The sequence below is a fragment of the Microplitis demolitor genome, chromosome 9 (genome assembly GCF_026212275.2).
Source record: "Microplitis demolitor isolate Queensland-Clemson2020A chromosome 9, iyMicDemo2.1a, whole genome shotgun sequence".
NCBI lineage: Eukaryota > Metazoa > Arthropoda > Insecta > Hymenoptera > Braconidae > Microplitis > Microplitis demolitor.
In genome coordinates this window covers 17,558,961-17,584,190 of record NC_068553.1, presented here as the reverse complement: position 1 = coordinate 17,584,190, position 25,230 = coordinate 17,558,961, and the positions used below count along the sequence as shown (strand labels likewise).

General features: G+C 30.1%; 2 protein-coding genes and 1 long non-coding RNA gene across 4 annotated transcripts; all 3 read left to right on the top strand.

Annotated features, from left to right (window-relative positions):
• The first annotated feature begins 566 nt into the window (after positions 1-566).
• On the top strand, positions 567-7,880 carry LOC128668583 (uncharacterized). The gene is made up of 3 exons (XR_008404217.1): positions 567-760; positions 6,644-6,834; positions 6,919-7,880. It is a non-coding gene; the product is annotated as an uncharacterized LOC128668583 (long non-coding RNA).
• Positions 7,881-10,749: 2,869 nt separating this feature from the next.
• Positions 10,750-14,445, top strand: LOC103569856 (serine/threonine-protein kinase fused). The gene is made up of 5 exons (XM_008547381.2): positions 10,750-10,898; positions 10,975-11,234; positions 11,805-13,345; positions 13,952-14,136; positions 14,220-14,445. The coding sequence occupies exons 1-5, from the start codon at positions 10,788-10,790 to the stop codon at positions 14,256-14,258; spliced, it is 2,136 nt and encodes a 711-aa protein (XP_008545603.1). The 5' UTR covers positions 10,750-10,787; the 3' UTR covers positions 14,259-14,445.
• Positions 14,446-15,737: 1,292 nt separating this feature from the next.
• Positions 15,738-25,230, top strand: LOC103569857 (PAN2-PAN3 deadenylation complex catalytic subunit PAN2). 2 transcript variants are annotated; one of them, XM_008547382.2, is made up of 18 exons: positions 15,738-16,357; positions 16,453-16,631; positions 17,135-17,304; positions 17,385-17,699; positions 17,898-18,111; positions 18,208-18,344; positions 18,442-18,588; positions 18,953-19,049; positions 19,458-19,691; positions 20,160-20,405; positions 20,490-20,736; positions 21,741-21,914; positions 22,000-22,166; positions 22,446-22,614; positions 22,720-23,454; positions 23,675-23,804; positions 24,192-24,413; positions 24,560-25,230. In XM_008547382.2, the coding sequence occupies exons 1-18, from the start codon at positions 16,294-16,296 to the stop codon at positions 24,834-24,836; spliced, it is 3,924 nt and encodes a 1,307-aa protein (XP_008545604.1). In that variant the 5' UTR covers positions 15,738-16,293; the 3' UTR covers positions 24,837-25,230. The 2 variants fall into 2 exon arrangements, with proteins under 2 accessions (XP_008545604.1, XP_008545605.1); XM_008547383.2 differs by having other exon boundaries at positions 20,490-20,709; positions 24,560-25,229.

The following is a 25,230-nucleotide window of genomic DNA, read 5'->3' as shown; positions in this document are numbered from 1 at the left end:
AACATAAAGATTTTATTAAAATTGATTAAATTATTTCATTTTAAAAATTGTTGCATCAGCTTTTTATGGACGAGGGGGTTGCGGGGACGGGGGAAGAGGGTCAGGTCACGTAGGCACGGTTGAGGGGTAGTTCGGACGTAAGGTCGAAGTTGGGGGGAGATCCCTCTCTACCTGCGCAGAAAAAAATCCGATACCAGTAAAATCGTCTACTGCGCAGGGTGAGTAGTAAGTAGGGGAAAGTGGGGGAAAGGTGAATGGGCTAAGGGCAAGGGGCAAAAGGGTCAGTTGGCACCCGACACCCGATGTGTAGACATCGTAGTCGAAGTGTCCAACTATATTTCGAAATACTTTTGACTTTTTTTTTTAAAATTTTTTTTTTTCCTTAACGTGATCCATGGTCACTTTCAAATAAAATTTTTTTTTTCCTTAACGTGATCCATGGTCACTTTCAAATAAAATTTTTTTTTTCAACTGGCATTTTTGCAAGTTGAAATAATTAATTTTTTTTTCTTTATTTTTTTTTCCATGTAGTAAATTACAAAAGTCAAAAGTATTTTTTTTTTTAATTAAAAAGTGTTAATTATTTAGACAGGTTTTCAATGGATTCCAACGACGGAAACTATCGTTTTCTGATGTCTTGACTGGAAGGAAGGATGGAACTGAAACACACTGACCTACCTCAAGGAACTGCTAGTTGTCATCCTACCAGCTGATCATCTGGCATCGTTCGGCAGGGAAGTAAAGTTATTTCCCTGTTGAGGTTTGTTATTGTTTTTTGGTTTCTGTCACTCTCTTTTCTATTCTCTATTATTATCTGTCTATTTCATTTCACTTTTTAATTTTTATCAACGGTTCCGTATCTTTTTTTTTTTTTTTTTTAATTAAAATCGTTACGTTTATGAATAGTCGAGTCATTTGAAACTTATTCGGTTTTTTCAACTTAAATTCAGTTTTTTCAAATTCAAGTCGAGTCATTTACAGTAAATTCAATTTTTTTATATCAGAGTCGAGTCATTTGAAAGTAGTTCGGTTTTTTTAACTTAAATTCGAGTCATTCGTAATAAATTCGGTTTTTTCAAATTAAATTCAAATAATTTATAGTAAATTTAGTATTTTTAAATTGCAGTCGAGTCTTTTGAAATATTTTTAGTTTTTTTAAATAAGAGTTGAGCATTTGCATAAAATTTATTTTTTTTCAAATCAAAGTCGAGTCATTTGAAAGTAGTTCGGTTTTTTTAACTTAAATTCGAGTCATTCGTAATAAATTCGGTTTTTTCAAATTAAATTCAAATAATTTATAGTAAATTTAGTATTTTTAAATTGCAGTCGAGTCTTTTGAAATATTTTTAGTTTTTTTAAATAAGAGTTGAGCATTTGCATAAAATTTATTTTTTTTCAAATCAAAGTCGAGTCATTTGAAAGTAGTTCGGTTTTTTTAACTTAAATTCGAGTCATTCGTAATAAATTCGGTTTTTTCAAATCAAAGTCGAGTCATTTAAATTAAATTCAATTCTTTCAAATTAAAATCGAGTCATTTACATTTAATTTTTTTTTCTTTTTCAATTAAAGTCGAGTCTTTTGCAGTATTTTTAGTTTCTTAGAATTAAATTCGAGCGTTTAAATTTATCTTTAAATCTGTAGAATCATTTATATTCGAGTCATCTTTTGAATTTTAATTAATATATTTAATATTGGGGTGTGAATTCATATATACACATAATCTTTTCAAAATTAGAGTCACGTACAAATTATATCAACTAGAGTCACATATTTTTCACCGCCGTTTTTTTTTTTTTTTTTTTTTTTTCTTAATAAATTAAATTCTGTATCAAGTGATACAAAATTCCGGTTTTTTTTTAAAAGTAGAGTCATTTTAATTACAGTAAAGTCATTTGAGTTGAATTCAATTTTAAAATATGCCATTTAAATTAAATTAATTTTTCCAAAGTAGAGTCATTTATTTTTTAAAATTTTGTCTTTTTTTTTTTCTATTATATTCATTTTAATTAGAGTCATTTGAATCACAAGCAGTACTAACCGAGTAACCTTTTTTTTTTTTTCTATAAATTGAATAACTCCCTTCTGGAGTTATTGTAGTTTACTTTTTTAATTTAACATGGGGTGTAGATTGATTGGTTATCAATAGCCTTCTGCTGTTGATAATTTAAACACAACTTTTTTTTTCCCATCTCACACACATACACATACGCTCTTTGCGTTTCCAACTCTCTCTCTCTTCTATTTCTTATCTTTTTCTTAATTTTTTTAATCGGGGTAATTAGATTAATTAGTGGACCAGTAATAGGTTTTTTGTTGAGATTATTCTCTCAGTAGAATCACGCGTTTAATTTTAGAGTCAACCAACCCTTCCCTAACTCATCTCTTTCTCTTTCTATATCACTACCCTTACCCCTTTTTTAATATTAATAATTAATTCGCGTTGGGTTTTGTCCGCGAAATGGGATATTGGTCTAGTGATTTAGTTGGGTGGGGGTTTATGGGTGTTAGGGATTATAAGGACATTTGGTTCTTATAATTTATTTAGAATTAAATTCACGCGAATTAGAGTCTGAAAATATATATCGCTCTATAGATCTTAAAGGCGAAAAATATTGTTACGCTGTTATGGGTGGCCAACCATAGCAGCGTATATAAAATATTTTTTTTATCCATTAAAAATTAAAAAAAATTTATTTTTTTTTCTTTTTTAATGATAAAAAGTTGAAAAAAGAAATTTTCCCTGATCAGTTTTAATTTTTTATGAATTATTCTGTCCCACCCTTTGAGTACCCGGGTGCGATTTGGGTGCCGGTCTCAATTCATTTAAAATTTTTCTGATCAAATCTTTTCTTTTTTAAGTGTTTAAGCGTCTGTAGAGCGATATGTATTTTTTTTTATTTATTCAATTAATTAGAGTCACTTTTGCTGCGTTAGTTAATAAGTTAGTTTTACTATAGGAGGGGAATAATATAGGACTGGGGTTTTGATGTCACTAGACTGATCGGGGGAGTAGATTAATTAAATAATTCGGGTTTTTTTTTTAAATTAGAATCACCCCATCTCTTTCTTCTTAATGAGTGGTAACTCTACCACTCATTTACTCTTTCATTCACCACACACTTTACCCCTTTTTTTTTTTATAAATTCGAGTATTAGCGTCACGGTTTTTTAGATTTTTAAGTTACTGGTCCAGGGGCTTTTAAATTAGAGTCAATTTTGCTTTGGGTTCTTTTTAGCTTCAATTCTTTTTCTTTCTCTCTCATACACCCTTACTTACACTACCCCTGAGACTCTGTTCATCTTTAATGAAATCGAGTCTCACCCCACACGCCGCCGTATAGTCGAGGTTACTCACAACCTCGCTTACGGCGACTTTTCTCTACACACCAATCTACACCCTTAACTTTTTTTTTCCCTTAAATTCATTAAATTAGATTTAAATTAAAAAAAATCACCTGGCACTTGGTCAGGTGGCATTATCATTAGAGTCTTCAATTAACTCGTTGGTACTGCTTGCATGTCGTATTAATTTGATTAGAGTTACTTTAAAAATCGGGTTTTTTTTTTCTTTTTCTAATAATAAATTTAATTTAAATGGCATTCCCGCGTAAATTATGAGCCCTGGCATTAGGTCAGGCTGTCGCGATATTTAATTGCTAGTTTTTTCATAATATATATCCTGATCTTCTGGGCTGGTACGCATAACCCTCCGGTTCGATCGATGTCGGTCCTTATTGGTCGCATGCTATAAGAAAATCTATCATTATCGTGTTGTTATCGGTGCTATCATTATTATTGTTGTTGTCATAATTAATAACAATATCACTACCACTTTATGAGTGAGATAGTGATAGTGTAATTGGCCCTAGCAGGTCACATTGCACAATTGATATTAATATTGACTGCAATGGTTTTATTGATGATATCGTAATGACGTGATTTTATAGTGACTTTTGTGTGCGATCAAAACGGGGATTCGATTTATCGATTGGCTGGTGGCCTAATGCTACGCATACGGTTCAGTTTTGATGGCAATATATTATGTAGTTTTTATTATTCTTCGAAAGAATACACACACACACACACTTTTTTATCACACATGTATTTACACCCCAATAATTTTTTTTTTAACTTCAATTTTATAAGATTAGAGTCATTTGAATTAACGCCAGTTTTTTAATGATAGAGTCATTTAAATGAGAGTAATATCATCATTGTAGAGTCATATTTACAGAATCGGAGATATTTTGAGTAGCTTCAGTTTTTAATGTTTTTTTTTTTTCAATTAATCAATTAAATGTAAATGCTCATTCACTTTTAATTTTCTATCGTCATTTAATTCGAGTCATTCAATTTAGCGTCATTTTGATACAAGTAGAGTCACTTAAATTAACGCCATTTTTTTTTATTTTTTGCTTCGATTAATTAATTTAATTTAGATGCTCAGTTACTCTTAATTTTTTATCATCGTTTAATTTAGCGTCAATTTGATAGAAGTAGAGTCAGTAGTTTTCTGAAAGTAGAGTCTTTTTAATTAAAGTCGTTCTTTTGACAGTAGAGTCATCTTATTCGAGTCATTTTTAAAAAAAGTCGAGTCATTCAATTTAGCGTCATTTTGATACAAGTAGAGTCACTTAAATTAGAGTCATTTTTTTTTCTTTTTTGCTTCGATTAATTAATTTACTGTAAATGCTCATTTATTCTTAATTTTTTTATCGTCATTTAATTCGAGTCATTTTACAAACAGTCGAGTTGATAAATTTAGTATCTATTTAATAGAAGTAGAGTAATTTTTTTCAAGAGTAGAGTCGGTTTTCGTTTCACTTCATGATAGAGACCTGGCACTCGGTCAGGTTTTACGATATTTTTTTAAATTTCTATTTTCAATACATATCGATCGTTATTGCTCGTATATGCTAAGAAAATCTGTAATAATCATGCTGTTATCGGTATTGTCAATATTATTGTTGCTGTCATAATTAATGTCAATACCATTATCATTCTATAATGATAGTGTAATTGGCCCTGGCAGGTCGCATTACACGATTGATATTAATATTGACTGCAATGGTTTTATTGATGATATCATAATGATATGATTTTATAGTGACTTTTGTATACGATCAGAAGGGAATTCGGTTTCAATTAAGTAGTTTAATATGAATGCTCATTCATTTTCAATTTTTTATCGTCGTTTAATTCAGGTCATGTAATTTAACGTCAATTTGATGGAAGTAGAGTCACTTTAATTAGAGTCGTTTCCTTTAACAGTAGAGTCATCTTATTCGAGTCATTTTTAAAAAAAGTCGAGTCATTTAATTTAGCGTCATTTTGATACAAGTAGAGTCACTTAAATTAGAGTCATTTTTTTTTATTTTTTGCTTCGATTAATTAATTTAATGTAAATGCTCATTTATTTTTAATTTTTTATCGTCATTTAATTTAGCGTCAATTTGGTAGAAGTAGAGTCAGTAGTTTTCTGAAAGTAGAGTCTTTTTAATTAAAGTCGTTCTTTTGACAGTAGAGTCATTTAATTCGAGTCATTTAATTTAGCGTCATTTTGATACTAGTAGAGTCACTTGAATTAGAGTCATTTTTTTTTATTTTTTGCTTCGATTAATTAATTTACTGTAAATGCTCATTTATTCTTAATTTTTTTATCGTTATTTAATTTAGCGTCAATTTGGTAGAAGTAGAGTCAGTAGTTTTTTGAAAGTAGAGTCTTTTTAATTAAAGTCGTTCTTTTGACAGTAGAGTCATTTAATTCGAGTCATTTAATTTAGCGTCATTTTGATACAAGTTGAGTCACTTAAATTAGAGTCATTTTTTTTTATTTTTTGCTTCGATTAATTAATTTACTGTAAATGCTCATTTATTCTTAATTTTTTTATCGTCATTTAATTTAGCGTCAATTTAGTAGAAGTAGAGTCAGTAGTTTTTTGAAAGTAGAGTCACTTGAATTAGAGCCATTTTTTTTTATTTTTTGCTTCGATTAATTAATTTACTGTAAATGCTCATTTATTCTTAATTTTTTTATCGTCATTTAATTTAGCGTCAATTTAGTAGAAGTAGAGTCAGTAGTTTTTTGAAAGTAGAGTCACTTGAATTAGAGCCATTTTTTTTTTATTTTTATTTCAATTAAATTAATTAATGTTAATGTTCTTTCACCCCCCCCCCCCTTTCGTTTCTTTTTATTTTATTGAAGTTCCGTAGATTCGAGTCATTTTTTAAATATAAATTCACTTAAATTAAAGTCAGTCTTTTAACAATAGAGTCACTTTATTATTTATTTAATTAGTTTTGATAGCTTCTCAATTATTATTTTAAAAAAAAACTAGATACGCGAATCGCACCCCGACATGTTTATTTTTTATCTTTTTTTTTTTCATTTTTTAGGATCTTGTTTTAGGTTTAGAAATATGATTTTTTTTTAATAGATTTCTCAAGGTTCCGTAACCTCACCATGAATTGGATAAATTTTATAATTTTTTTTTTTTTGTTCAGGTTTAGATGTATAATTTCTCTTTCTACTTTTTTTAAATAGGTTTTTCATGATTCCAGGGACTTTCCTAACTCTTACCCTGCTGAAGTTATTGGGCTATTAATTTCTTTCTTTTTTTTTTTTTTCTAATTTATTTTTCAGGTTTAGATATAATTTGGATTGACTTGTTTCAATATCATTTATGACGTGTCTAATCTAGAGTCCAATGGAATCTATTGACATGACTGGCCTACCAGGACCAGAATAATTTTGAGGACAGTGATGTTGCTGAACATCAAGGACAAGGTGATGCAGATCCTAGGACACACCGCCGCTTTAATTTTTTTTTTCTGGTGCATATTCATTTTCTAATATTTCTTTTTTTTTTTCTATAAATATGTATCCCTGTATTTAATCTATTGGGATATATATTTTAGTTTCAGATCCAGTCAAGAAGAATAAGGATATCCATGGGTGCCAAGGAATACCGAGACCAGGAGAAGGAGGACCAGGACCAACAAGAAGACGAATTACTTATTTAATTATTTATTTTTATTATTTATTATTTATTTTTATTTTGTATATTTATTTATTTAATTTTACTTGGATTGTAATTAGTTTTAAATATTTATTTTGTTAAGGTGTGAGTGTGATGGATGCTGTAAGATTGATTTATAATTTATGAATTTAATTTATATTTTTATTTTGTAAGAATGTGTACGAGTGGCATGTTTTTATTGCATGGCTTGTGCTTGCTTGTTTTTTTTTTTATTTTATTCGGGTCTGATCGCATGGTTTGGATTGTTTATATTTAATTTAATTTTATTCCTTATTCTTCCCTTCCCTTTTAATTTTAAGTGTGTTTTTTTTTTATTCGGGTTTGACTGCATGGTTTGGTTTGCTTCTATTTAATTTTATTTTTCCTTTTTTTATTCCCATTCCCGCTTAATTTTAAGTCTGTTTTATTATTATTTAATTTAAATTTAAGAGTGTAATCAGTGTGTGTGATTTTGTTTATTGCGACATCCAGGCACGGATACTATTAGTAAGTTTTAATTTTAACAAATTTTTATTTAATTTTATATTTATATTTATTCATTTGTATTTTTTATGTATTTATTTTATAATTGTTTAATGTATAAAATTTTGTATTTAGTTTTATTTAGCTTTTTGTTGGTCACCAATCGAGTGATCACTGTGTTGGTCGGGTTTTTTCACTGGTAAAATCCTCCGATTTAAACCGATAGATTCCGGGTCTATCGGATTTTTATCGGAGTATTTTATCGGTGTCGAGGTTTCCCAAACGGGCTATTTTCTTTCTTCCAAAAGAAAATAGCTTAGACCAGTACAATTGTATTTCTAAACAAATACAATTGTAGGTGAATGCGCACAGTATAGGAAGTCGGTCCTCAGCCGCTTTTTTTTTTTTTTTTTTTAAATAATAAATTCTAATATTTATTATTTTTAATTGAGCATTTATAAATGAAAAAAATAACCTTCCCCTTATTTTTAATTAAATATTTAGATTATAAATAGAATTAAGTATATTATTTATAAGAAAGTGAAAAATCCATACAATTAAAACGAAGCAGAAGAATCCTTATAAATACAGGTAAGTAAAAAAAATAATAAACATTAATGCAATCAAATAAACAAAAAAAAAAAAAAAAAGTTATGAAAAATTTTCTCTTTTTTTTACAATATTATTTATATTTTTCATCTGCTTCTTTACAAAAGTATTTATTTCCTGAACGATGTTTGTCGTACAGAAAATGAATATTATAGTAAAGAAGCAACTATTAATATTCATACTAATTAAATTATTAATATATAGTATAAAAAGTTATGAAAAATCTCTACCAAATGCTTTCCGAGAGATTTTGTATTTATTTTAAATATTTGCGCATGCGCAATAGTATATTGTTTTTAGTAGTTTTTTTTTTTTTTTTTTATATTAATTAATTAAAATTCTTTTATATTGAGTAATTCTGATTTAAATAAGACAATACCTTTCCTTTATTTTAATTAAATATTTTATTTACTAATGTACATGTATATAAATAAATATGTCTAAATAATATATACATACATATATTTAATTGTATTTAATAACAAAGAAATAAAAAAAAGAGAACAAATTGTCATCAATAAATTTCCTAAATTTTTAAATGTTCGCGCATGCGCACTCATAACGTTGTACATGCCTACTTATTTAGGAGTGTATGTATATAAAAAGTCTGTCCTCAGTCGCTTTGTTTTGTTAATAATAAATTTTTATTTCAATTGCTATTAATTATATTTTTTTTTTTGTTTTTTAAAAACCTTTTCTTTATCTTCAATCAAATATTTAATTTTACAAATAAAAATAAGCGTTTTTTATGAAATGAAAGTAAATTTAATTATGAAGAATAAGTTACACGCGTAAATACAGGTAAGTAAAAGAAAATAATATCTACAAATAAATATCACAAACTTTAGATTTATATATGCAAAGAAGTTTTAATTAGACACCCGCTTTGTAATTTTAAATTTTTGCGCATGCGCCTTTCGGGTTGATTTTCTATTTGAAATTTCGGCTCATGTTCCATTTACTTTTCGTCGTTTCCGCTCGGTGTCACTACCACTCATAGCCATTTTAGCTAGGAATCATTTTAGGTAAACGTAATTGGGAACCTTGCGTGCTAGCCAAAGTAAATAATTCATTTATTATTATTATTATTTGCGCAGTAAATTTAAATATTTGAAAAATAAATTATTAGAAATTAGAGAAAAATTTAAAATCGCGTCAAAATAAAATGGCGGCACAACATGATAGAAAAGTATTTAAAAAAAAACACTCGAGTGTTTAAACAAACCTTGGCGGGAAATAATATGCAGAAGGGTTTTTTAATACACTTGGAGATTTTATTTAAATTGATCAGCCATCAGCAACACTTCACTAGTACCGAATACTTAACACTTTACACTAGCACTGAACACTTTACTACACCACAGACACTGCACAATTTAAATTAATAAAAGATTAATTTTACAATTACAATTTTACGCGACGTCACTGCGATACTGTGTTTGAATTCAAACGTAAAGAAAGCTCTGGACTACTATTGTCATTATCAATAGATCGATACTGACTGTCACTGTCGAACCGTTGACACAAAGTAATCGATTGTGCGATTCATCGACTGCTCTCTCTTTAGCAAAAATTTAAACGTCGAATACGGTGACGCGCAGTAGCACCATCTTGGCGCGAAATTTCAAAATTGAAATTTAATAATTTTATTAAAATTTATGTGTCAATAATTATATCAATTTGACTAAAAAATATGCTCGAAATTATCTATTTTTCATTAATAATTTGTTAATTATTCTTATTACTTGCGCGGTAAATTCAAATATTCGAAAAATAAATTATTAGAAATCGAAGAAAAATTAAAAATGGCGGCAGAAAATGTTAGAAAAACATTTTAAATATTTAAAAAAAACACTCAAGTGTTTGAACAAACCTTGGCGGGGAAATAATATGCAGAAGGGTGTCCTAATACACTTGGAGATTTGAATTAAATTGCTCCAAGTGTATTGCAGCTAAAAAACGTCACTTGACTGCTATTTCCCACCAGACGATGCCAGATGAGTTTGCTCAGGAACTTAGAAGACATCAGCATCAGCCATCAGCAACACCACTAGCACTGAATACTCAACACTTAACAACACCACAGACACTTTGCACAATTTAAATTTTACAAGCACTGCACATTTTAATTACAAAATTATGAGCAACTAATTTTATGAATAATTAACGCTACTGTAATGGCGTTTCAATTCAAATGTAAAGAAGAATCTAGATCACTGCCATTTTCGATGATACTGACTGCCGCTATCGAACCGTCAGTTAATACAAAGCAATCGATTTTGCGATTTATCGACCGCTCCCTTTTTAGCAAAAATTCAAACGTCGAATACAGTGATGCGCAGTAGCGCCAACGGCGCGAAATTTCAAAATTGAAATTTAATAATTTTATTTGAATCTGTGTCAATTAAAATTTTTTATTTTTCATTAATAATTTATAAATTGTTTAATTTGCGCGGGAAATTTAAATATTTAAAAAATAAATTATTTAAAATTGGAGAAAAATAAAAATGACAGGTCAGCGAAATTTTAGTGTACAAAATTCCAGATGTCACTTTTCTCTCAAGAGGTTATGTTATGTTACATGTTATATATTTTATATATATATATATATATATATATATATAGTAAATATAAACAATAATGTTTTGAAATATTAATTTTGTAAGTCTTATAAATATGGAAAAATATGAACTATTGAGCCAAATTGGCGAGGGTTCATTTGGTCAAGTGTACAAAGCGAAAACGCGCGGTACTGATGAAATAGTTGCTGTCAAAATAATACGGAAAGTATGAGAAATATATAATTGATTAGAAGATTTATTATTTTATCGGAATCATAATTAATGAGTTAATTAATTACTAGCGAGGACGTTCTTGTAAAGAATTAAAAAGTCTGCGCCAAGAATGCGAGATCCAGAAGTATTTGAGCCACCCCAATATTGTGCGGATGAAAGATTCCTTCGAAACCATCGACGAGATCGTCGTGGTAACGGAGTACGCTGATAAAGAGTTGTATGAAATTTTAGGTAAAACTGGAAGATTTAGTGAAGAATGCGCCCAGAAAATAATATGCGATCTTGTATCTGCGCTCTATTATCTACATTCCAATCGAGTGTTACACAGGTTTCAATTATTCAATTTTATTTTTAATTTTTAATTGCCACACAAGTATGATCCTGACGTTCACAGACTATTTTTAATTTTCAAATTTTTTTTTTCAGCAAATTGATGACAAAAAAAAAAAATAAAAATATGCACTTGTAGAAAATTTAAAAAACTACAAGTGTAATTTTTTCAAATATTTTTATTTTATAATCTGTTGCTTAAAAAAAAAATCAAAAATTTATGAGACGTTGGCTAACTAGTACCATAACAAATCATGAATTTTTGATTTTTTTTTAATAGTAAATAATAAATAAAAAAAAATTTGAAAAAATTGCACCTGTAGTTTTTTAAATTTTCTACATGTGCATATTTTTATTTTTTTTTAATTTTTGTAATTGTAACTTGTAATTCATTTGTTAAAAAAAAAATCTGAAAATTTAAAATTGTCTGTTGACTTCTGGATCATTTTAATCAGAATGTAAATTTATTATTTTCCAATTCATGATTGACTTTCAATGAAATTAAATTATAGTTTTTAATCAGCGACAATTATTGACAACTTTACTGACCCAAGTTTCAATTAAACAGGGATTTGAAACCGCAGAATGTTTTATTAGAATCAAATGGAATCGCTAAACTATGCGACTTTGGATTCGCCCGGATAATGAGCACAAGAACCCACGTCCTGACATCCATTAAAGGGACTCCTCTATACATGGCGCCAGAATTAATCGAAGAGTGTCCTTATGATCACAACGCTGACCTCTGGTCATTGGGATGCATCGCTTATGAAATGATCGTCGGCACTCCTCCATTTCAAACGACGTCAATTCTCCACTTAGTCAGACTGATAAGATTTGAGTCTATTAAATGGCCGGATTTTATTTCACCAACTTGTCGAAGTTTTTTACAGGGATTACTTCAAAAAATTCCATCGCAACGTCTAACATGGCCAGACTTACTCGAGCACCCGTTCGTAAAAAACCGGATCCTGATAATTGATAGCCCAACATCATTCACCGCTCCGTTGTCCAGCAGCCAAGCTCACGCGAAGCAGCAGCAATTCGAGCATCTGTCAATGCGCGCACTTGATAAATCCCATGCTCCAGACAACCCTGGATGTGTTTCTCAGCCAATTTACCCACTGATAAATCGGTTCCATCCGTTCGTCTCCGCGGACGCTTACACGTCGAGACAAAACGGAACCAGTTCAGGTTCCACTGCGAGTGTTGATGTCCTGCTGAGTAATTTAAGCCTGCGCGCTTCTCTCCAGAGCGATTTGCTATCAGCTGATCAATCAGGCGAAGTAAATTGCACGGACAGCGCGTGCCAGAGTCAACAGTTTTTGTCTATCAGCGACAACATCAATAATATTTATGACAATTTTACTGACGAGGTCAAGTATCGCGATGGACTCGAGAATATTAGCAAAGAAAGTCCTTGTCAAGACCCAGAGACAGACCAGGACCTGGACCAAGTAGCTGGTGATTGTAATCTTAAAAAACTTCCTGACTGGGATGCTAAGGCCGTTGACCAGCATATAGAGAACGAAGAATGGCTGGCGTTCCTGCAGCAGTCGATTGAAGAAGTTATCGAAGGAGAGATCACTTCTCTTGTCGAGGAAACCTGCGTTTCTATTTTTGTTTCTCCATTGAGAAACTCCACTGCGAGTAGTCAAGTTGTTGAGTACATCGCCTGCTTACTGTCGCTTCCGTTTGTCGTAAAAATAGATCCTGAGGATTTGGTTAAAATAAAACGGGTTTACTATAAGGTCAAAGTTGTCCCAAATTTGATCTGCGCGATGAATATCATTTTGCAGAGACTCAAAGAAGTCAGGTCTGAAGATGATGATTGTGCTAAAACAGCGGCGATGCTTTCTCCTGAACAACTGCAAGCTCTGGAGTCCTCGATGTTGGTTCTCTGCAGGCTGGTGCACAGCGAGGACAAATTTTTAGTTCAATTTTGCCAGGCTGTGGATATCGTCAATGGGGTGACGTTGCTCAGAGAATTGTTAAGTTTGGAGAAAAGGAAAGTCAGAATTGTCGCAGATTCGCTGGCAATTCTTAATAATATTCTAAGATTGCTGCCAGCTAATATTGAATTGGTTGAGAAAGTGGTTTTTGGGGAACGTGAGTTTTAATTTACGTTTCATGTAAACTAATTATTTAAGATACAAAAAATTTGTGACATTATTAAGTATCATTCTAAGAATATTCTCCTAAATTTTCAAAAAAAAATATTTAAAAATAAGCAAGTGGTAGCGGGGGGAGACGAGCCGCCTCAAAAAAAGTCTCCATGACGTAATCAGGATAACTCATGACTCATCTAAAATAAAAAAACCAAAAATATTTATTTAGTATATAAATTTATCTTAGATCTGAACGAAGGATTTTTTTTTGAACTACTTATTTTTTAATTAAACAAAAGTAAGAATTTTTGGGAAAAATCAAAATTTTTTATTGCGCTTTTACCAAAAATTAAAAAATGAGAGCCTGCCTACGGCATAGGGACTTTTTTAAGTGACGTCTCTCCCCACTACCACTGGCTTATTTTTAAATATTTTTTCATGAAAATTTAGGAGAATATTCTTGGATTGATGCTTAATAATGTCACAAATTTTGAAAATTTTAATAAAGGAGGTACTCTGAAAAAAAAAAAATAAATATATCCTCTTTTGTATCTCAGACTTTTTTTTCTTAAGTGACTCATTTATTCATTTATTTGTTTATTTATAGGGGAGTCACATGAACAGCTCAGCAAATTGTTAACTCATAGCCAAAGTATTTTGAAAACAAGAACTTGTACTCTGATAAGATTATTAGGAAGACTGCGGTCTAAATTTTTTAAACAGATTTGGGATAAACAACTGGAAAGTTTGTTAAGGACGTTAGCTAATGATGATAATGAGAGCGTTAAAAATGTTAGTAATATATTTATATATTTAATTATATATATATATATATATATATATATGATGTTCTAATTTATTTTATTTTTTTCTAGATCGCTTGTCGGACTATTGATGAACTTGTAAATTGTTGATATTTTTAAAGACTGATTTATTTTATTTTTATAATTAATAGTAAATATAGAATTTGTAAAAATGAAATTAATGAGCTCAGATAATGAATATTTTTATTTTTTTTTCATGAATTTTAAATGGTCATTCAAAAATGTAGGGAAGAATTAAAAAAAATTCGAGCGCAAGTTTTAATTTGCGAGCGAAAGCTGCAGAATTTTTTTAATTTTTAGAAAATGAAAATTTGTAAAACAAGTTTTTATAATTTATAGTAAAAAAAAAAAAAAAAAAAATGAAAAACAACTGTAATTATAAATAATTATTTGAAATATTTTTTGTAAATTATTTCAAAATTTCCTCATAATAAATTCAATAAAATTTTTTAAAAAATTAACAGGAGTGATAAGGGAGAGACGTCCCTAAGTGGAGTATAGATTGCAAGGAAATTTATATGAAATGAAAGTAGCAGATTTTTTGGATTTTTTTTTTATCAAATAAATAAAAAAAAAAAAAATAAAAAATTGCACATATAGAAAATTTAAAAAACTCCAGGTGGAATTTTTTTGAATATTTTTTTTTCAATTATTCGATGACGTAAAGTTGGCAGGTATCAGACAATTTTTTGAAATTTAAAATAAAATAAAATTTTTTAAACAAAAAATTAAAATACGGGCTTGTAGAAAATTATAAAATCAATACATGCATTTTTTTTATCATATCAATTTAATTGTTTAATTTTTTTATATGTAATTCTAAAGTTGTCTTATATCTGCCACATTTACACTCATAATGACAGTACAGTTGGCGAATACTTGACAATTTTTTTAATTTTTAAATAATTTGTCGTTTTTTAAAAAATCCAAAAATTGTCAGCTGTCAGCTAATTTCAGTATCATAAATAATTAAATATAATAAATCATTAAATTTAAAACATCATTAACATGATTAAAAAGATCTCAAAATCATTAAAATTCATTTTAATGCTACCATATCATTTTTTAAAATCAAAGCTATTAAGACTAGTTGTAAATTCAGCTCTTAGACAACGTCGGATCTTCAAAATATAATTACATTACAAGGTTGCCAGTTCAAACTTCTCACCTTCCATACGATAAGATCTAACGTCATCAACAACCTTTGTATACTTCTTAAGTAAAATTTGAAATGTAATTAAGTTAAATATTTGTGTCTAAGGGTAAGTAATATTTGTAAAATTACACTAAGTGTAAAAACACGATTAACAATAATTATGGTCATTACAGGGTTTTTCCCAAGTAATTAGAGTCTACCTACAATAAATCCTAATCTACCGTCAATGGTCTAGACCCTAGGATAATTACCTGAGATAGTTACCCAGGTGCCAATGAGTCAAAAACTCAAGCGCCTCGAAAATTTCCCCTTCCTAAGGCTTACCACTTCCACTGGCCCCACTTTCGATACCTTCTATATAAAACAGCTCGAATCTTCAGTGGTCATTTCGTTCCAAGTTTCCTAAGTGATAAGTTGCAATCACGTGCTTATTTTAAACTAAACTCAGTTTTAAAATCAGTTTGTAACTTGTACTGAAGACCTCGTGTTCTGTTACCAAAATTTCAAATAATTTTGAATAATAATTAAAACTGAACTTCATTTTAAATTTCTAAAGTGATCAGTTTAAATTTCGCGACTATTTTCAATAAAACTCAGTTTGTAATTTGTACTGCAAACTTCGTGTTCTTCGTTAACAAAATTTGAAATAATTTTGAATAATAATAAAAACAGTGACATTTGTTTAAGTTTTAGTTTTGAATAAAATTCGAATAAAATAAAAGCGCGCGGTTTTTAAACCGCGGGAATAAAACTTTACCGCGTTCTCAAACGGGCGAACATTGAAAGCTTATAAAAAATAGAGACAATTATACGTCAGTTGCCAACAGTGGCCAATTGTTACCAAGGCGACTAACCTCTAATCACACAGTGGTAACAATTAAATTAAATTTGTCTAACTTCATTGTTTACTAGTATCCGAAATTTATTTATTTACTCAATACTTGTGTTAAGGAATTAAATTATTTGTAAATGTTTCTTAATTATTCAATTACTATGGATTATTCGTTGTTAGCTACTCATCAGAACCTAGGGTGTAAGTATTGTTTGTTTACTACTTTTATTTATATTATTATTTTTTAGTTTTTTTACTGATAGTTTTATTTATTAAAATTTTTTTTTGTTTGTTAGGGGAGGAATCTTATGATCTGCCTGACTATTTACCTCCGACTGAACAATATGGTGAAGAATATCATGGTGCTGAGTTTAGAGAAACTCATACGTTACTTGCTGATGGAGGTGACAGATTTGGTGTTTCCACTGTCACTTTTGATACCGTTGAAGAGCTCATGTGGATGGGAAACCAGGGGGTAAGTTTTTGTTTTTTATTTTTTTTATTCAATTGATGGAGTTTTTAACAATCGGTTGCGAGTATTTACAATAAAAAGAACCGGGAAATATTTGAAATATGAGGAAAATATTTAGAATATTTGGATGAATTTAAAATAAAGATTTTAAAAGTGCGGGAAAATTTTAAATATTTAAAAGTTTCAAAATTATGGGGGAGGATTTTGAGAAAAAATATTTGCCGCGAATATAAATTTTTCGCGCCAATAAATTTTTTTATTGTGAATTTAAAATGTATTTTAAATACTTGAAGAATAATAAAAGTAGCGGGAAAATTAAAAGTATTTAAATTACTGGGAAGTATTTAAAGTACTTGGCAATTATTTAAATAACTGGGAAATATTTAAAATATATTTTAAAAAATTTAAAATAGCGGGAAAATTAAAAGAATTTAAATTACTGGGAAATATTTAAAATACTTGGCTATTATAAATTATTTAATAAAAAATATAATTTATTTTTCCAGGGTCACGTTACTTCCTACTACGGCTCAAATTTACAAAAGTACACATCATTCCAAGTACACGCAAACCAAGAAGTCCGTCACATTCATCCAATAGATGAAGGTATTCTCTGTCTGACACAGACTGTTCTCAGAGGTCAACTACGTCGCGGAATTCCTATTTTTACTCATTCGTAAGTCATCACTTACTTACCCTACAAAAAAAAATAAATAAATATAGAAACTAATAAATAAATGAATTAATTAATTACAGATCACAATATATGACTGACATGCAATGTATGTTGCAATGCGGGTCACGATTGCTGATGGGTGGCCACCAAGACAAAATCATCGACTTTAATTTAACTCGAGGAAAAGAAACAGGATTTTATCATGTCGGTGAAAACGGCTGTGCAATTCTACGCCAGCACAGTAAATTTATTTGCGCTGGTAGTCCCGCAGGACGAATTGATTTACGTGATCCTAATTCATTTAAAGTTGCGCATACCTTAGAGACACATACTGGCTCTCTAAGTGATTTTGATGTCCAAGGAAATTATTTAGTTACTTGTGGATTCAGTAACAGGTAATATTATTATTATATTGCAAAAAAAAAAAAACTAAAAAAATGCACATGTAGAAAATTGAAAAAACTATAAGTGCAATTTTTCAAAATATTTTTTTTTTTATAATTTATCATTTAAAAAAAAATCGAAAATTATTAGACCTTGACTAAGCAGTTTAATGAATAATAAATAATTATTTTATTAATTTTATTTTCTAGTCGGCAAGGATTGACAGCAGATAGATTCCTAATGGTCTATGACTTAAGACAAATGAGATCATTGGCACCAGTTACGACTCTAGTGTATCCATTTTTACTAAAATTTTTGCCAAGTTACTCCAGTCGTTTAGCTGTCGTATCACCATTGGGACAAATGCAATTATTGGATACTATTTACGCTGACGTGCAACCATCACTTACTTGCCTATACCAGGTAATTTTCTCACTTATATATTCATATGTATATTTAAATCTATAAATATTGGATCATTAATATCTTCATTAATAAATAAATAATTACTGTAACCAGGTAGCAACGGGAGGCGCTATGGTAAAATCATTCGACGTGTCACAGACATCAAAATGTCTAGGATTTGGTGACACTGCGGGTTCGTTACATTTGATGGCTACTAATGCACCCAATCCACAGTTCAATACATTTTCCCGGTATGTAATTTAAATTTATAAATATTTAAATGTAATTTTTTTAAATTAATTTCATGGTGATTATTATTATTATTATTGTTGTTTTTTTAAATTTAAGGCCGACTGAATTTGCTGACCCAGTTGAGACACTGCAGGCAATACCATTTGATGACCAATTGACATCATTCAGCACAGTACCGATGATGTATGGGAATCACTCATTGGCTAGTGATTGGCCAGAACAGTTTTTAAGAAGAACATATAGGTATGCTATTTATTTAGTGTACTTAGTACTTGATATTTTTATTATGATTAGTATTTAGTATTTTTGATATTTAATTTTGGTATTTTGAACTTTCAATACTTTTACTATTTTTTTTTTCATTATTGTGCTTAGTATTTTTAATACTTTGTACATAGTATTATTAGTACTTAGTATCTGTAGAACTTAGTACATAGTATTTTTAATATTTAGTATTTTAGTACTCAGTACTGCAATTAATTTTAGTACTCAATACTAGTATTGATTTTAGTACTTAGTACTTTTAGTACTCCCTTCTTCTACTACTTAGTAGTAAATATTTAAATTACAATTTATTCATTTATTAATTACAAAAAAATATGTGCAGAAAAACACCAGCAATAGATCCAGAAATCCTCAGAACGATGAAGATGCAGGGAACAATCGGATATGCGCCAAACCCACAGGCATTCCGTCGTAATCAAGTGAGAAAATTTAACAATACCTTTAAATCTTATCTCTACACCACCTCTAATTACTAATAATTACCAATACTATTTACTATCAAGCCAACCAACTAAACTAATCTTCAGTATTTAATTTTTCTCTCCTTTCTAGTAAATTACAAGACAGTACCTTTAAAAAAAATATACAAATATAATAATTAATAATTAAATCAAAGATCCATTGATATATTTTTTATCAGATTATAATTATAATTTAAAATATCTACGAGGTTGTAAAGTTGCCAATAAAATCTGAGGACTTTTTTAAAAAAAAAAAAATTTGAATTTCAGTGTTGGTTAAATTCAAAATTTCCTCTTACATTTATTTCTTTTTTAATTTAAAATATTAAAAAAAAATTTATTTTAATTTTTTTTTTTTGCTTACAGATCCCATATCATTTAGAAAAACGTTACGGAGTGGCTACCAAATTGTTCCCTGGTGAACTGCGAGCTAAATACGAAGACAGCACTTTTACCGCGATCCCCAAACGCTACCGTAAAATAGAAATGAAATACTCCAGGCTGGGGTACGACGAATTCGACTTCGATCAGTATAATTTGACCAGTTTTTCTGGGCTTGAAGCAACGCTGCCTAATAGCTATTGCAATGCGATGTTACAAGTAAGTTTTATTAATTACCTCTCTCTAATTAAATTTTTTCTTCGCAATTAAAAATTCAAAAAATTTTCTTACAAAAAAATTAAAATTCTGACCAAACTATCACAGATATCAAAAAAATGTATATGAACAATCTTGTAGCTAATTAAATTGTCTACAAAAAAGGTCTCATTGACTTTTTTCAAAAATCTAATTTTTTCAACGCAATTACAAATTTTATTAAAAAAAAAAATTTTCGGAAATAAAATTCATTTATTTTTTTCTATAACTCAAAAACTATCACAGTTACGACAATAAGCAATCAGACCTTTTTTGTAGGAAATTAAATTCTCTACAACTTTTGTTCCAAAGTTTTTTTTCTAAACTCAATAGTTTTCCTACAAATCGAATTTGAAAAATAAATTTACCTGTTTAGCTTAAAGATCTGGTGAATTTTTTTTAAATTCAATTACTAATTGCCGCTTTTTTTAGTTACTGTACTACTGTGGGCCAGTACGGACAGCACTGATGTCACACGCGTGTCAAAAAGAATTTTGTTTGTCATGCGAGCTGGGATTTTTATTCCACATGCTCGATATTTCTAAAGGATCTCCTTGTCAAGCTGCGAATTTCCTTCGCGCTTTTCGTACAGTACCGGAAGCTTCTGCTCTTGGACTTATTCTGAGTGACTTACATCCTGAGGCGAGAAAGAAAACGAGTTTAAATCGTCTTCTACAGGTATGATAATTAAACAATTAATTAATTACTAAATAAAAGTAAATACTTTAATTAATTAATATGATAAATTTTCAAATTATCTAGAGTTGGAACAGATTTATTCTGCACCAAATGCACTACGAAATCTTCGACACCCGTAAACGTCAGCTGGAAGAAGAAGAAGCCGCCCGTTTGAAGTCCGGGACTAAATTCGCGCCGTTTGTTTACAACGAGCAAGATTTTCCCAGCATCTTACAGGATTTGGGATCTCGTTACAAGACAGCTGACTCTGATAAAAAGAAGAAAAGGAAACAAGAGGAGGATGGTAAATATATGTGGATCGCCGCTAAAGGTAAACACTATTTATGTGTAACCTTTGCATCGAACACTTTTATTTTTATTTTTTTTTTGTTTTATTAATTACTATGATTTATTTAATTTTACTTCCTCGATACCAGCATCGGAACTCAAAGTTTCAGTGTCAGCCAGGTGAAACAAGCGAATTTCAGTCCAAAGCGAATTAATATCAGCAGACGCGTAAATTGTCAATGCCGTCAGCGGCAGAAACAAACTTGTTTCAGCTGAGGAATAAACAAATAATGTCTCTGCCCGGTGGCTGAAGGCCTCAGCAATTTAAACTCTGATACTTGTAATTTGTTTATTAGTCATTTCAGAGCATTAATTTTATTTACGTAAATGACAGTTCTGACTGTGATTAAGTTTTATAAAAATTAGTGTCAATAATAACTAGTATTTATAGTTTCTGCTTAGTTATAAATTTAAAATGACAATTTACGCTTACGCTGATATTTGATCGCACCATTGCTCGAAAATTAACTTGTTTCTGACTGGCTGCTGACATTGAAACTTTAAGTTCCAATGCAGGTGATCATGAAAAATATCGGGCATGTTCAGAAAAACACTCTGGAGATTGATAAATATTTATCCAGGCGATTAGTAAGTGGAAACTCACGTGGTTTAATTAAAACCAGAGGAACGAAAGAGTACCTGACACCTCATTTACCTTCTCCGTAAAATTAATCAACGCATTGCGGCAGTCGATTTGTTCCCTGGTTCAACCAGATAATATTTGTCAGCGCAGAAGCTGCATCTTTATCTTCCAGAGTTTATTTCTGAACATCCCTAGTGTGTAACTCTGAATGAAACACGATTTCAGACCGGGTGATGTCAGCCTTCACTCGCAGTCTGAAATCCTCTTGTTTCATCCCTTGTCGCACAATATACTATTTTGTTATCAGTTTTACTACACAACACTTAGTAATTAGTAAATCATTAATTACAAATGTAATTTAAGATTTTAGTTATTTACTTTGTTTTTTTTTTTTTTTAATGTAGAAAACACAAACAAAAAGGAAAAAAACGGAGCACGAGAAGACGACACAGACATCAGTCGTTTATTTGGCGCGGAACAGATTCATATTCATCGCTGCCTTAAGTGCAATCGGGAGGCTTCGAAAAATTCAATTATGTTACTGTCTAATTTAATTTATCCTGAAAATACCAGTCCATGTAAGTTACTAATTAATTAATTAATTAATCTATTAATTAAATAATTTTTTAGCTCCTGGTTATTAATTTTATTTATTTATTTTAGATGAAGAAATACCATTTACTAAAATATTGGCGCGAAGTTTAAAACCAGAAAAAGTAACACCTGCTTGGTGTGAAGGCTGTCAAAAATTTAGCCCGACATTACAGTCTAGACAAATTACTAAATTACCAGAAATATTAGTATTGAATTGTGGAATTGATTCCCAACAGGTAAATTTATTTATTTATTTATTTATTTATTTACAGTCAACTTGCCATCCTCCTCATCGGCAGTTACTGATAAGAAAATTTTTACTTGCCCTAATAATTTTTCTTATTCTCATTTAAAAACGAAAATTTTTTTCGAAGAAAGGCGGGAGAATTAAATTACAATAAAAATTTACCCATGTCCCCTAGACCAGACTTATGACGATAGTCGACTGTAGTCATTAAGAAAAATAAAAGAAAATATTTTATTTATTAATGAATTTTTTTTTCGTTGACTTGTAGGAAAAAAATTTCTGGCAAACACAAATGAATATTATAGTACAGAAAGTTATGAATGGCAAAGAAAATAGTCCATGTTCAAGTCCACCACCTAGTGCTATAAAAATGTGTCGCTACGGAATGAATTGCATACGCGCTGGTTGTAGATTTCGACATATTGGCAAAGATACTGGTAAGTTTTTTTATTATTTTTTACTGCAACGTAAAATTTAATTCTTGTATGGAAAAAATTTCATACGTTTTTTTTTATTTAATTAAAATTTAAAAATTTTTTTAGAACCGCCACAGTCATCACCATCGACTCCATCAGTGCCGATTCAAATCTCGACACCTCCAAGTCATCTTTATTACTCAAACTCATGGATTCCTCACTGTATTGAAGTTTCTCTAGACGAAAAAGGCGAACTGACGGTGAACAAACTCGACGAAATACCTGAGAGTCAAGTCAAAAAGACGGTCGTAGAAAATGGACAAAGTGCTGCAGTACCTGAACACCCTAAGTATTCTAAAAGGAAAGAAGATTTGATTGACAGCCAGTCAGTTGATGCTGACGTGGAAGCAGAAACAGAAGCAGAAGTTTCTGATTCAAATTCCAGTGACGGATCTGGCGAAGAGGTTCCTGTGAAACACGTGGAGAAAATTAAGTACATTTTGACGGCAGTGGTTTGTCATATCGATGACAAAACCAGCGACGACCGCAGACATGCCGTCGCGCTGATTCGCGTGGGTCCAAATTACCATGAGAGATCAACTGGCAGCGCCGTGGCTCAGTGGTACTTGTTCAACGACTTCAGTATAACAGCAGTCACTCCTCAAGAAGCTGTTTGGTTTAATCTAGACTGGAAGGTACCTTGTGTGCTTCATTACACTGCAGTTAATGCTACAGAGTCACAGTCCTTTGTCTCTCCCTTGACGGCTGACGTTTTTGGCGAAGACAAGTGTATCGCTAGAAGTGGTGGCACTCGGGGGATTACTTTTACTCCGTTGACTTCTGATGAAATGCCTAATAAAGGTAATTTTTTTTTAATTAATTATCTAGACGTAAAACAGGAAAATTGACGTCAATTGACCTGCAAAAGTTGACCATTTAACTTTTTAAATTTTAAATATCTTTTTTTAAATTTCATTCTGCTTCCCGCGCAAATTTAATTTTGTTCAGAAAATGATTTTTAAAAAAATTGACAGCCAAAAATTTTAAATTGTAATTAATTAATTGTTTATTTTTTGTACAGGTGATCTAGTAGCAATTGATGCAGAGTTTGTAACTTTAAATAACAAAGAATCTGAAATAAGAAGTGATGGAAAAATGTCAACTATTAAGCCAAGTCATATGTCTGTTGCGCGAATTACTTGTATTCGAGGGTAAGTAATTTATATATTTCTTTAATTGACATAATTTTTCTATAATTATTTAAAATTTTGAATATTAATTTAATACACCGTAAAAAAGAAATTAAAATTTTTAAACTCGGCTTCTTAAGCCAAAGGCTACTGCGGCAAACGCGCGAATTTTAAAATTAAAAATTTTTCATGCCTGCATTCATTTAATTGTCAATTTAATGCATAGTAAGAGAAAATTAAAATTTTTCAACTGTACTTGGTTTCTTGAGCCAAAGGCTACTGCAGCAAACGCGCGAATTTTTAAATTAAAAATTTTTCATGTGCATTAATTTTAATTACATAAAATAAAAAAAAATTGTGGCAATGAGATGAATAAATTTCTAAAAATTTTCTTGTTTTTTGTTATAGACAAGGACCTTTGGAAGGTACACCATTTATAGACGACTACATCAGTACCCAAGAACAAGTCGTCGATTATCTTACCAAATTCAGTGGAATCCAACCTGGTGATTTAGACGCAAACTTCAGCAGCAAACATCTAACAACTTTGAAGTCCACTTATCAAAAACTGAGATTCTTAGTTGATAACGGTATCATATTTGTCGGCCATGGATTAAAGAACGACTTTAGGTAAGAATTGACTTCAATTTTCTTCCCATTAATCCTTTGACTCTCAATTAATCAGTTCGTCTGAATATTAAAAAAAAGCGGGAAATTTAAAAATGCCCATTATTCAAATATTCATATACTTATTAACAAATTCATTATCATTACAGAGTAATTAATCTCGTAGTACCTCCGGAACAAATAGTCGATACCGTACTACTGTTCCACTTACCCCATCGCCGTATGGTGTCACTAAGATTCCTCACCTGGCACTTTTTGGGCAGGAAAATTCAATCTGACACCCACGACTCAACGGAGGATGCGCATGCGGCCCTAGAACTTTATCGCAAGTACATAGAATTAGAAAACGCAGGTACGATACATGACGAACTAAAAAGATTGTACGAAGTCGGTACTGAATTACAGTGGAAGGTACCGGAAAGCTGATCAACAGTTAATTTATTAAATCTAGAATAAATTTAGTATAATTTATTTATAAATTCATTTTATTACCGCGACTCGTGTATTTATTTTTAACTCGAATTACTACAAGTTTTTTTAATTCATTTTTTTATCATCATTTTTTACAACACATTCTACGGGTATACATTTTAATATCTGCTTCTTTTTATATTTATTCTACACGAAGTCGATTTTAAATTTATATGAGATTATTTTGAGATTTTTTTTTAAAAATGTACAATCGTTACATTTAAATACAACCGGAGTTAACTTTTTAAAATTCATAACCTCAATATTTTAATCATCGAAAATTTTACAGTTGCGCAGTTAAATATTTTTAAAATAAGGCATTAATTTAAATAATTATTTTTATTTATTA